The following is a 14,601-nucleotide window of genomic DNA, read 5'->3' on the forward strand; positions in this document are numbered from 1 at the left end:
TGACGTTTTCTATCACCTGAGCAAGTTCAATAGACTGGTTTCTGGAAATGTCCCCTTTTTTTAAAGTTTTCCTTGATGTGTTTGGATTCACATAACATTGATACAAGCTCATAGTTAGAATGACATCTTGCCTCTCCTTCCCTGCTCTCCTGATGTTTGCATCTGATATTAAGTAAATTCTCTGGTAATAACAGATCATCTAAATGTTGAGTTTTGGAGCCTTTTGAGCTCAACATCTCGGTTCTGAACGCTTAAGTGTCTCAGCTAAAGATTCTCTCTGGGGCCCCAAACAAAACTTTGCAAACTATTATGTAGTTTGACATTTTTCACAACACACAGAAATAAACCCAGGGTTTAATATGCACTATAAAAAAATCCTATCAAACTGCTGACTTCTTGGTGTCCGACTGTTGTATTTTTCCATGCCTTTGCCCTGCCTGTCTGCCCATTTCTTGGTTTGTTTTTATTTGTTTTAAAACTACAATTCCGGGGAACAGTTTTAAAAAGTAAAACTTATGTTGAAATATTTTGAATCTGTTGGTGGATGTATGAAACTTACATTTTTACCATGTGTCTTTTCAGCTCCTGTAACATCATCTTTCTGGTTGTCCGGTCGCTCATGGTTGCTAATAATTAAAAACAGATCTGAAAACCAAAGAGAGAGACGTCATCTGACACAAATATTTTAGTTCTGAACTGAATTAATTCCAAAGAGGTTGCTGTGTCTAAAAGGAAGAGTCAGACTAACTGACTGAAAACTTAATCAAGAATCTTTATTATGACGAAATAAAGATGTTTTGTTGAGAGATCTTGCAAAGAATTAAATATACTGTTTAGAAAACACAAAAATGAAAAACCCTTATTAAAAAAGAACATATAAAATATGTATCCCTCCCTGATGAATAAATATGACTCTTAGTTTGATATTAGTATTTTACTGTTACAGAGACCTAAACAATCTAATCCCTCACCAAAGCCTGAACTTGTGTTTTAGTCCTAAAAACACATAATTTATCACTTGGTTATAGAAATATAATGAGAGCAATCAGAACATGCAAAAATAATTTATCACAGTGAAAGAAATCAACAAAAAAGTTGTCTGATAACTTACAGAGACACTGAAGGTTTAGCTTGTCTTACCTGTAGCAGACTAAAAGGTGAGTTTGATGACCAGGTGGAACCGTCTTACTTATGAATCACATTACAGCATGTCGGACGCCTGATGTTTTAAAGTGAAAGAGAAACCCTTAGAGCGGTAATTCCCAAAGATTCCCACGTCCAGCTGATTTACTCCAAATAGAGTAACCTGGATCTGTCATGTTGGGGTCGAGTCTCCTAACCCACATGCAGAAAACACTCCAGAGACAGGAAATACAATAGTGAGGTTTATTGACAATAAATTCAGACAAAGATAAATGGATTCCTTGGTTCATCAGGCTGATCTCAGGGGGCAACTAGGGGAGTACAGAGATGATTAGTCTGGATCCAGGAAACTTGCTGTTTGGGGGTAGTTTGGGATTAATACCCTGTTGGGGGGGTGTTTCAGACCGGGGGGGCTTTAGGGTCCAGAGGCTGGTCGGCAGGTTGAGGGCTGAGGTCAGAGGAGGCGGTGGAGGGCAGACAGGTTAGGCTCCAGGCAGCGAGGGTTTTGTCTTGTAGGTTGGTTGATCTCCAGATTATTCAGGATCTGAGTAGCAGAAAACACAAAGACAAGTGGATTCAGAATTAGGAAACAGATCAGGGTTAAAGCAGCTCAAAGTTAGCCGGTACCATTACTGGCAACACTCTGGCGGACAAGTGTCAGCATCCTCCTCCATTTATACGCCTCCAAATGAGAAGAAAGAGAACAGGTGTGCAGAAGTCGACTCATGCCCTCAGGAGGAAGGTCTCAGGCTCCCTCTGGTGGAGAAAAGTTGACAAACCTCTTGATCCCAACAGGATCACACGAACAGGAGCATCTGTGAGTTCTGCAGTTAAACATGGGATGGAAATGAAGTTTAAGTAACAAAAAATAGAAAATCAATCATTCTATCATTAGATTGATCAGGTTTTGCTATCTCTATATTCTATAACTATGGGCTGAGTGAGTTTCAAGCAAACTGCAGACTTTCATCCTGCCAGCAGCTTGTTACTGTAAATCCATTGAACTATTGTTGACAAACTGGTCTCTGCATCATGCATGAGTATAAATTAGAAAATGAAGCAAACCTTCAGAGGTGGGTAGTAACCAGGCAATTATTTAGTTATATTTTACTTGAGTAACTTAAAAAAAAAACAGGACAGTAAGGACTAATTTTACTGCACTGAACTTACCACCTTTACTAATATTAATATGAGGTATGTCTACTCCTGGTAGAGTAAAATAGCCGGGTTCTCTGAATATCTGGCTGTCCTGTTTGAGCCAAGTTTCCAAGCCAGAATAAAATTTTTAAATTATTTCAGGGATTTTTATCTGTGATATGTGTTGAATACAACTTCTTAATTCTTCTGGCAGACAAAGGTACAAAAGAACCAAGTGACATATTTAAAAAACTGTGTTTGATTTCACAGCAGATTGGATCGATTGACTGTATTGATCTCATAGTGGAGAAATTTACTCGTTACATCAGCTCAAACAGTCAAAAAGAGAAGAAGAAGGCTCCAAATGAAGAAAAAAAACATGGGGTCCACATATGACAGTTGAAGTCTTTTTTATATTTATATCACAGCTCACGATGTTTGTTCTCACACTGTGCAGCCCAACGCTCTGATGCGATCCACCTGCTCACATTGTACGTCTAAAAACCAGGTGGGACTCAGCTCCGCAGTGAGATGGCGCCTCGTTACCCCTGCACACTACACGACACGATCAGGCTGAAAGTCTGAAAGTTCTCACACGACTGGAAAGTCATTCCAAACAGGGCAAATTAATCGCACATTAAACGCCCCATTTAAGGTTTCCATACCAACCACAGTACAGAGACTGCCCTGATTAAAGTGTTACAGCCGTATAAATTCAGACTGTTGAAGCCAAGCCAAGTTTATTTATATTGCACAATTCAGTACAAAGACAATTCTGTTGGGATCCTGAGGCTTGCCCACCAGAGGGCGCCGAGGATCCTCTTCTGTTTTTTGTTTTCTGTTAGGGACTGGGTTACTGTTGGGATCTGGGAATGTACCACCTTTCTCCAGCAGAATGCGCCGTGGGTCTCCTGGGCTGGAGCCCTCCAGCACGCCTGGAGCTCGTCTGCTCATCAGGAACCTTCCCTACATAAGCAGCTGCCAGACCTTCCTTCAACGCCGCAGTGTTGACCTTAGTATGGTTAGCAAACCTGAGCCTCTGTTACCTGAAAGAATCTTTGTTGTCTCAAGAGAGAAAACTGATTCTATCTGCCTCTTTCTTTGCTCACAGGAAACCTGTCCCAAGTCTGAAGCTCTGGATGAGCTTAACCTGCCTGCCAGCCCTGGTGAGCCAAACCTGAAGATTCCAGTCTGGATATCTCCTGCTGATCTCAGAGAAGAGCTGGAAACTCTGATCAAGGTCTGCCATTCAAAGTCAGAAGCTAGACGCTGCTGCTGCTTGTGCACTCTGCTGAACCAACAGTCTCTGGACCCAACGGTTCCCTCTCTCACAAGTAAAGCCTGGACTCCTTCAAGGTAGACTCTGAATTACCTAAGGCTCAATTAATCATCTGACTGCCTGGCTAATCAAACTGTCCGTCTCTGCAGACATCAGTGAACCCAACCCGGACCAGTACCTGATCCAGTTCATGTCCCTGTGTGAAAACTAACTTCAATAAACTCTGTTAAACTTTTACTCAGCCTCCGTTGTGTTCTGCATGTGGGTTTAACCTTAAACCAATCATGACAAATTCAGTGTTTTATGTGAATTAAACAATAAAACAGAAGGAAAATAAAAGCAGACTAAAAGCAAATAAATAAAAAAAATATGACAAAAATCAGCTGGTAAGGCAAATAAACGGCTGCACAACAAATTTAAACTAACTGCATCTCAGTTAACATTTTATCTGTCAAAGGCAGCTTTAAACTAACAGGTTTTTAACTTTAACTTCAAAGATCTCAGGCTTTCAGATCTTTTCCAGTCTGCTGGGAGTTTGTTCCAGATCCACGGAGCATAGATGCTGCTTCTCCATCTTTGGTTCTAGTTCTGGGTGGACAGAGAGGGCTGGAACTATAAGACCTGAGTGGTCTGGGAGGTAGATCCACTGACAACAGATCTGTGATGGATTGAGGTGCTGATCTATTTAGTGATTTCTAGACTAACAGAAGGATTTTAAAGTCTATTCTCTGAGCTACAGGGAGCCAGAGGAAGGATTTCAGAACCGGGCTGATGTGATCTACTTTCTATAGGTCTAGTGAGGACGCAGGCAGCACCATCTGGTTCTGATGGACTTTTCAGGTAAAACTATGCAGACACTGTTGCAGTGATTAATTCTACTAAAGATAAATGCATGAATGAGTTTTTCTAGATCCTGCTGGATATTAGTCCTTTAATCCTGGAGATGTTCTTCAGGTGATCAAAGGTTGACTTAGTAACTTCCTTTCTGAGCCTCTGAAGGTTCAGGTCTGAGTCCATCATGATTTCAGCCATAAACTGTGGTTTCTAGCTGCAGCAGCTGAAGCTCTGTGCCCTTTTACATTTGATTGAGGCTTTAAACCATCAGTTAATAAAACAATTATTACAATGATCAATTATAAAACAACAATTAATCGGAGGAAAATAAAAGTATACACCAAAAAAGAGAAACCATCTACATTTTGTATAAAGTCTACATGATATGAGGAAATAAACCAATCAAACCACTAATTTCACCTGTGATCTGCTATCTGGGCCAGATTTTTCCCTAGAGTAACGTAAACCAATTATTTCAACGAAATCAGCTGCAAATCCTCTGATATACCAAATGCACAATGTTGAGTTATTAGCATCTCCTGAATCCCATTGTTGGATCTCTATTATGATTATATTTAATTGGTTATATATACATATGTATATAAAAATGTTTGTATATCTGGAGCGTGCAACAAAAGTAATTTCCCTCTGGGATTATTAAAGTATGTCTGATTTTGATTCTGATCATTAATATTTAACAAATATGACTCTAAATGGACTCCAGAAAAATGAAAATAAAAAATGTGGCTAAATAAGTGAATTTACTTATTAAGTTTAAGAAAGTTTTTGAATAATCATTAATTTCTGTCACAGTTTACATGAATCTGAATGTTTTTCAATAATAAATGTAATAAAATCAATTGAGATAAACTTCAAGCTGGAGTCCAGCTCAACTGAAACTTGTTTCAGCAGAACAAGTAATGTAAATCTCAATAATTAATTTTCTTAAAATAAGTGCATTTTCTCCTGAATTGAGTAGATAAGTGAGACACTTTGGCAATGAAACAAGAAATGGTCCATTTAAAGTAATAAAAAACAATTTCATTGTCTTATTTCAAGTGCATATTATCCAATTATCTTATTTCAAGAGTAAAATACTAATTCCATTGGTAGGTCATCTTATTTACCTACTCAAATTAAGGCTAAATTCACTTAATTTAAGACCTTTTTACTTATTTCTAGATCATTTTTGCAGTGCCCATCACTGAGAGGTTCAGCGAAACGCTGCTTTGAATGCTTTGGACAGCCTCACATGTGCACTGCCTTGGCTTTCTAAGCTGGAATTTCTCGAGAACATGTTTTTTATTGAAGATCTAATGGCTTGTAAGGTAGAGGCCAACATCCTCTCTGTTGAGGCCATTCCTGTATAGTCAATGGTGCAGGCATACTGCTGCTTCAGAGCTTCCTCATCTAAATTCATTACTTTATCTCCTTTTCCCAGACAGACGGCGAGGTGGAGCGTGGCCTGAAACCTGGAAAACATGAGCACCAGTGACAGAGCCAGGGTTACCACTGGAAGAGAGATGCGCTCTTTTGGATCAGTTGATGGAAGGATAAACGGTATGATGATACGGGTCCTTCCAGGTTTCTGCTGTTTTACTTTTAGGACCTCAATTCCTTTCCATTTACCATCTTCAGGTATTTTCAGAGGAGACACAATAATGTTGGGAATATTTAGATTTCCAGCTGCCCTCATTGAGTTCCAATTGTCGGGCACATTCTTGAGGCGATGTTTTTTTCCTGGAGTCCTACAGCCAGGTGAGCAGCAAAACCTTCTGTGGGACAGTTTAATTTTCCCTGTAGCCACACCGTATGCTGCCTCCGCTTCAAGATTACAGTTCCAGGGAGAATACAGGACGACGTCTGAGACGGTGGGCAGAGGCAGCAGACAGCTGGCTGGCATCATGGTATCTGTGATTACTCCATGAGCCACGAAGGTGATGTCAACATCATCACTGTGATTTTTATCCTCTTCCTTATCCATCTCTTCCTTGAGGACCTGAAACATCTCCACCAACTTGGAGAAGATCTCTGACTCTGCGTTAAGTCCGAGCCAACGCCGAACAGCTTTATCCGTACAGTTTTCCATTGCAAAATCTAACAGCCTTTGCATGTCATCAGGGCTTCTTTTTCTGGTTTCAATTTGGCATCTAACTTCAACTAACCTCTGGAAGATCTTTCTGGAAGAGAAAGTATTTTTTGACATAAGATTTTTAAAGCATATAAAAAAAGCTCCTGGACTTCTAGTTGGTTACAGTAAAGCTATTTCATCTCAGATTGTGGTCATCAACCTACTCAACTTCACTTTTTTTTTAGTTTCTGTTTGTGTTCAGACTTACCGAATTTGAAGAAGTTCCTTTTCCATCTGATCAGCAGCTTTCCGCATGTCAGTAGCATTTTTTCTCAGATTCACACTGGCTTCACTATCGCATTTATTAACATCACTACAGTTGATCACCAGCTCAGGAACTGAAAACACCAGTCCAACAACTCCTGCTCCAACCTATGAAGAACAAAATAAAGAAAAAAAGAAATGTATTATTTTCTGTTCTGGTGCATTTGTGAATCATTTGAAATAATTTTGAATTATATGTTCTTTTTATTCAAAGGGCATATGCGAACGTTGCCTTTAGTGTTTTATTAGGAAGGCCACATTAAGCACTAATAAAATAGCTTTTTTATGAATTAATGTCCTACTTTATAAAAAAAAAGTGTCTCACAATATAATATAACAAACAGACAAGCTGATAAAATGTCCAATAAAGGAATGATTTTAGACAAACAAGGTTTTTATCCCAAAGCAAACACTTCCTGATCTGCTATGAATTATGCATTAATCAATAAAATCTTTATTACTCCAAACAAGCAAAGAACAAAAACATTCTTCTTTCTTCTTTGGCAATTATGGCTTTATTTCTTCAGTTTTCCCCTTAGTTACCGCTGCTCAGGGGTCAAAGTAGACTTGAGTTCACAGGCTTTGTTTTGGAAACAATTTCAAAGATAATCTACATAATTGCCTTATAATGCCATGGCAACCAGGACCAAAACTGAATGAATATGCTACTAAAATGTTCAAATATTTAAAGGAAACAGAAATTTTTTTTAATGGCAATACAAGGAAATATTGGCATCATATTTAAATAGATAGATTTGAGAAAAATGAGAATGACATATTCAAGGATCTATGTACCTTTTCATCTGCGTGTTTATCCAAAAATAAACAGAATGCAATTAAATATTTGCTTTTAAATACAATTTAGGGATTTCTATTGGTAGAAATTAAAGTAGGCTAAACAACAGGATAGATTACTGTGAAGATTCATCACTGCAGCCCAGATATCGAACTGTTAGCGTTTGTCAGCTGCTATAAAAAAAGTAAATGTTGGACTTGTTTTATGAAAACTTCAAGGCCTTCTTTACAGCAAGACCTGGAAATGAGATCACAATCTTGTTTCTCTCTGCTCAGAGTATAACTTCCTCTATCAGAGATCACCTGTTTTAAAGGGATGTGTAGAAAGATGGTCATGATAAGCTGATGAAGCCAAGGTGGGATGTTTTGGGATGCAATTGAAAACCATGGTAGCTCACCTGCTTGCATCCGCAAATGACTCAGCATGAGTCTTTGACAAAGTAAGAAGTGTGCTGGGAGGGGCATGCTCCTTGGGTAATGGTGAGGGAAATGCTGAACCTAGATATGCACACCTAAACAAGCTCACATAATTATTGCTGTCAAAATAACATGTTTGTATGGTGTTGACTCCACATCCTTGGACAGACAGGTTATTGTGTATAAGTTCAAATGAGGAGGTAAATTAGTTTAAAAAACACTTTTTTTTGCAGCTTTTACTGTCTTTAAAGGTTAACATTATGGCCGGATTTCAGTATAATTCATACAACTGCCTGTGTATAACAATTATACTGAAATTTGGTAGCAGCATGGAAATAAATTGGCTAATGAAATAAATCTTTGTGTTTTTTATTTATTTAGGAAGATCTAAATCTCTTCCTGATAAAACCAGAAACTTTTCATCTCCATCTACTTCATCTGCTAGTAACTCAGTTACTGTACAATCAAATTAATAAATAAGGCTGTCTAAACGCTGAATATGAATCTACACCATTTTATTGCATGTCAGGACGTGAGTAAGATACTAAAAGTCAATATATTTATTTAGATTTGGTTATTATGTTTAATGTTTATTTTATATGTTTATGTTTTAAAAGTTGATATTTAAGCATATTACCAGGTTTTAGCTGGCTATAGAATACGTTTAATGCATAATAACACCCTAAGATGAGATAACAGTCTTTTGGTTAATTGTCTTGAATGATTAACTATAATCACTATGATTGCATGAGGAGCCAGAATAAAAGTTACTGATGTGATGCCTTGGTTCCTGAGTTACTCACCCGTCCCACTGCTTTGCCTGCAACCTTTGCTCCCATGGATGCAAAAAGCCGTGGAAGTCCGTTTGGCACCAAGGTTTTACTAGACTCTACTGCAATCTGTAAAAGTTTGCAAACCAGGGAAAACCCAAGTAGAGAGGAATCTACAGTCTTATCGCCAAACAAGGTTTTGGGCAAACCAGATAACATGCTGTTCAGGCTGAATCCGGGGTTTAATATCAACCCTTCTCGTTTGGCCATGGCCCTCAGGATCTTTTCTACAACATAATCTTCTTGAGAAAGTTTTTCAGAGGACAGAGCCTGAACTTCCTGTTCCCTCCTCTCTCCTTCCTCTTTGAGTTGCTCCAAGAGTTTTCCAATTCCTTTTTCAAGATTCTCTATCTTTTCTCCAATCTGTTTAGCTTCTTTCATGCTGATGCTCGATAGACTAACATCCACAACATCTGAGGTCACATTAGTGGCCAGACCGAGCCCAGAGGCCACGGCTCCTGCAGTGAAGAGAAATGGGATCGCAGCTCCTCCAGTTGCCAGGGCTGTTACACCTGCAACTGTCATGGCTGCTGCTCCCCCTACAGACACTGAGCTGCCAACTACTTTGCTGATATTACAGCCTTTCTTGGTTCCCTCCATGTCAGAGGCCAGTTTGTCAAATTTTTCTGCACCTTCTTTCTGCAGCTTCACCCAAAGGAAGATATTATCTACGAGCTTGTCTGCATCATCCATGGTGAGATTCCAGTGATTGAGAGCACTGCAACAAGCATAGATTTATGTTAAGTCACAAGTTATATTAAATCACCTTTTTCTAGAAATCAGATTAGAAGTAATGAATCTCCTAAAGAGAATCTGCTGCTGAAGTTCCTGGAAAGTCTGAAACAATTTAGTTTGGAATAAATCTGGAACATTATTTAACAATCAGAACAAAAATTTAAAACATGGAAAACTGACAGATAAATAGTAAATTAGATTATTATGATTAATGTCTCACCTGTTGAAATGAGTCTTGAAAGCACTCCTCTCAGAATGGATACATGCAGTATACTGCTTTGGTTTCTGTTCTGGCTGCCTGATTTAAAGACGCAACATTAAATGTCTTATCTTGGTGATCATGCCCTCTGAAACAGTAATGATTAACTTTTCAGCTGACTTCAATCAACCAGCTGATGTTTAAAGTCGGACCAAAACACAACTAGAATTTAAACATCTACATAAAAAAAAAAATCTAAAATCTGAAAATAATTCCTTATTGTTGTAATGACATAAAGATTTTTCTCTTTTTTTACTTAGCTCTACCAGCCATGGTAAAAAATAAAAAAATAACAAAACAAAGAAAAACATCCACAAACAAATAAAGCAGCAATATAAAACTCTGGGTCTTATCAGCTGTTATAAAGTGATCTAGATTTGTGCGAAGCAACACAGTTATCAGGCTGGTGACGCAGAACTTTTATACTTTGAAAGTATAAAAACAAAACTCAGTTCAGTTTATAAATAACACAATGGTTTGGGAGGTTTTTCTGATCCTTCCATTGCATTGATCCTTCATGGTAAATAGCCTGTACTTTACAGCACTTTTTCAAGGTGGGAGACTTAAACAAAGAGCTTTACATCACATCCAGTCATTCACACACAAACTGATGATGGTGAGCTTCTATCACTGACAGAAGCGAGGCTGCCGTACACTGGCGCCACTGAGCCCTCTGACCACCATCAGTAGGTGATGCAGGTGAAGTGTCTTGCCTAAGGACACTGTAACGTTCCTGGCACTGGAGCTGCTAATTGCAATCAGCGCACCTGTTCTACTCCACCCTACCTGCTTAAAGGCTCCGTCCCTCCAGCCTCCAGTGCCAGAACGTCTCTAGCCAAACGGGGAGAACTTCCAGCCTTTTATGATTGTCCGTCTGCCTGTCTGAACCTCGACCTGTTTTGCTCCTGTTTTTTTAGCCTGCCTGACCCCTTTCTGGATTTTTGTCTGCCCGCCTGAGTCCTGCTCGTCAGCCTCAGTGATCTGGACTGTCTACCCGTGTTTCTGACCCAGCGGAGATTGCCTGCCCCTTAAACTGCCTTAGCTTTTTTGGATTGTGGAACTGGGTCTGGACTTGGAACCTCCCCTTGATTCTCCCTTGGATACCTCAGCTGGATTAACGGACCTCCCCCTCGTCAAGACCCGGACCGAACCTGGACTAAGAACCCCGGATTACCCCAGCACGGACTCTGTCCTTTCCTGATACCAGACTGTGCCCAACCGAGTCTTCCCGTGGCCAGGTTAGTGACCAAGCTCTTAACTCACATTTCTGTCTGTCTCCACTGGTCACTAACCGCCACTCTGTCTGTAGGAGCTACCAGTCGCTGAACGTGAGCTGCACTTCACTTCTCTTTAATAAAGATTGTTTAAGTTTCACTGACCTGTTTACGGGTTGTCTTTGGGTCCGTCAACCCTTTAATTACGGGAAAACTCCTACATCCAACGCCACTGTTGCCCCATTTGCCCCATTTAGATCCTTCAGCATGTTTATAATTCTCATGAGAAGAAACATGAGCTGTTAATGAGGAGGATGAGGTGAGTGGAGGCTGCACCTGCTGGCAGTGTGATTGTCCAGCTTTGCCAGCCAAATACTCTGGAGATTTACCTGTTCTGTTAAAGGAGGAGTGAATCAAGGTTATGACATTCAAAGCTACATCACAGTGTGCTCCTGCTGCTGCTTTTTCTGTTTGCGTGATCACAGATAAGGTTCGGTGCCCACACGCCTCACTCAACTTTTTGTGATCCTGCCAACAACACCAGCTGTAGCAAAAGGCATTTCCATATCCAAGATTATCGAAGATTCATAAATGCCTTGGACTTTCTCCCAGAAAATCACAATTTAAGAAACACAGGTAAATTATTAAAAAAACACAAGAGAGTTGGTTTAAACATTAAATAGAAAAAAGTCCAACAAAAAAAAAGATAACAAGAAAGTCACAACTACTAAGGCTTACCAGTAGGTGGCAACAGGTCCATGCTGGTTGGAGTGGATCCAACAGAGCATACAATAACACAGCAAAGACACTGAAAAAGGAGAGGATTGAAAATAAGGAATAAAATTAGTCTTCACGCAGATGATGTATTACTTTATCTCCAGCACTCAAACACTTGCCTCTCTCAAGTAATTAGATTACTAGAATCCTTCTCAAAAGTCTCAGATTGCTCTATAAATCGGTCTAAATCTGTAGTACTACCAATTAATTGCTCTCTACAGAATCCCACAGGTCTACAATTGCAATCAGGAAATATCAAATATTTGGGAATTACTGTGTCATCTAAACAAGCTGAGTTACCAAAACTCAACCAAATTCCCTCTTTTAAAAAAGATAGAAGAGGACCTAGAAAGATGGAAATCGCTTCTGATCTCCCTTATGGGTCGGGTAGCCTCAATTAAAATGATGGTCTTACCCAGAATTAACAACTTATATTCAATGATCCCTAATAAACCATCAACCGAATGGTTTTAATCTCTAGATTCTTCCATCTCTACATTTTTTTGGAAGGACAAACCCCCTCGTATCAGCTTAAAGACACTAGAGAAAACTAAAGACAGAGGGGGACTAGATTTACCTAACTTCCAAAACTACTACTTAGTAAAAAGATTACAATACATCTCTAAATGGACAAAATATAATCCCTTAGATGAGCCCTGGAGAACAGGAAATATGCAGTAAGATCATTGTTTCAGATTTGCCGTTTATTAGCTCTAATATCAAGCGGCACTTGTGTTTTAAAAATATTAACATCAGCACTTCCCTGACAGCATGGTGGGAATTTCTAAAAATAAAGAAGTCATCACTTTCCGTAAAAATAAAAAAAAATATCCACTGGACTTGGTTTTCAAGATTTGAAGACGTTCGCCACCTCTCCAGGAAGCTTTCTCAATTCAAATGTCTGGATCCGCAGTGAGTTTGAGTCTTATATGGACAAAGCCTTATATTGCTTGGAAACATGCAATGGTAACCGATGAATGGGTCGTTTAGTTCCATTGTTAGCCTCTAATATCTGAACCTGTCTATGATTCTAGGGGTCGGTCGTTAAAGGGGGGATTGCCATTAAGGGGGGGGGATTGTCTCCTGTAATACCTGAAACCTGTCTATGATTGTTAAGGGTTGGTCGTTAAGGAGGTATTGTTCACCGGCTGGGGCGGGTAGGTCCCTCGTTCCTCTGTGATGGGGTGGGGGGGGGGTTTGGTGATATCTGGAAGGGATCATGTCTATGATTGAATTGTATGTTTTTGGGAGCTGGAATCTGAGTCCACCACCTCTGTTTAAAGTTGTTTTTTCTCTCTTAACATAGATGGCTTCCTTCACGCCCCTCTCAAACCACCTATTTTCTTTATCCAGAATATGGACATTCTGGTCCTCAAAAGAATGTCCTTTGTCCACAAGGTGTAGGTGTACTGCGGAGTCTTGTCCAGAGGCGGCCGCTCTTCTGTGTTGGGCCATGCGTCTGTGGAGAGGTTGTTTTGTTTCGCCAATATAAAGATCAGAGCATTCCTCGCTGCACTGAACAGCATATACCACTCTGCTCATGTTCGGTCTGGGGGTTTTATCTTTAGGATGAACTAGCCTCTGTTTAAGGGTTTGGTTTGGCTTGAACTGTACTGGGATCTTGTGTTTGGAGAAAATCCTCTTGAGCTTTTCAGACACTCCAGCAACATAAGGAATTGTGATGTTTTTGCGTTTAATTTTCCCATCGCTTTCTTCTGTTGCGTGTCTTTTGGATTTCCTTGCTGATTTGATAAACGCCCAGTTTGGATATCCACAGTTTCGGAGAGCATCTTTGATGTGTTCCTGTTCTTTTTGCTTCCCATCTGTTTTAGTAGGGACATGTTCTGCCCGGTGTTGTAAGGTTCTGATGACTGAGAGTTTGTGTTCCAGTGGGTGGTGTGAGTCAAAAAGAAGATACTGGTCTGTGTGAGTAGGTTTCCTATACACTTCAATGTTTAGGCTTCCATCTCCTTCCATGCTCACCAGGCAGTCCAGAAAGGGTAGTTTGTTGTCCTCGGCATCCTCTCTGGTGAATTTGATGTTACGGTCAACAGAGTTGATGTGTTTGGTGAAAGCTTCCACATCCTCTAGTTGGATTTTGACAAAAGTGTCATCCACGTATCTAAACCAGTGGCTTGGTGGTGTTCCATTGAAAGTGTCTAAAGCTCTCTTTTCCATTTCTTCCATGTAAAGATTGGCTACAATTGGTGATACTGGAGATCCCATTGCGCAGCCATGCTTCTGTCTGTAAAAATTACCTCTGAATTTGAAATAGGTTGTGGAAAGACAAAGGCCCAGTAGTGTGCAGATCTGGTCCGGAGTGAAATTAGTCCTGTTAAGTCATCACTTATCCCGTGCAGTCGTACACCCATCTGGAATAACCCTGACATTCTACAAAACAATAATGTGATAAACTTTCAGCACTGGAAGAATAAAGGTATTAACTATCTGGATCATTTGTTTGAAAGTAAGGAGTTTATCACATTTGCTAGATTAAATTTGCAATATGGTATTAACAAAAATAAATTCTTAGAATATGAGCAAATTAAAGCTATAATTAGAAATTTAAGCTTATTGATGGAGGTTTAATAATTCCAACTAATATATCAGAGTTTCTAGAGTTAAACCCCCCAAATACTAGTGTCTAAATTATACAGGACACTGACTAAACTGGATGATACAATATCTCTTCCTATTACTAAATGGAAGGAGGAATTATCAGCCAGCAAAACAACAAAACAACAAAACATCTGGGCTCAGATATGTCTAAGAACTTTTAACATGAC

General features: G+C 39.5%; 1 protein-coding gene across 1 annotated transcript; it reads right to left on the minus strand.

Moving 5' to 3' along the window:
• Positions 1 to 5,550: 5,550 nt before the first annotated feature.
• On the minus strand, positions 5,551 to 8,916 carry LOC119796863. The gene is made up of 3 exons (XM_038305615.1): positions 8,804 to 8,916; positions 6,733 to 6,896; positions 5,551 to 6,573 (listed from the first exon to the last, which is right to left on the minus strand). The coding sequence occupies exons 1-3, from the start codon at positions 8,837 to 8,839 to the stop codon at positions 5,607 to 5,609; spliced, it is 1,167 nt and encodes a 388-aa protein (XP_038161543.1). The 5' UTR covers positions 8,840 to 8,916; the 3' UTR covers positions 5,551 to 5,606.
• Between the last annotated feature and the right edge of the window lie 5,685 nt (positions 8,917 to 14,601).

This window comes from Cyprinodon tularosa, unplaced genomic scaffold, assembly GCF_016077235.1.
Source record: "Cyprinodon tularosa strain WSP-4 unplaced genomic scaffold, ASM1607723v1 ctg560, whole genome shotgun sequence".
Taxonomy (NCBI): Eukaryota; Metazoa; Chordata; class Actinopteri; order Cyprinodontiformes; family Cyprinodontidae; genus Cyprinodon; species Cyprinodon tularosa.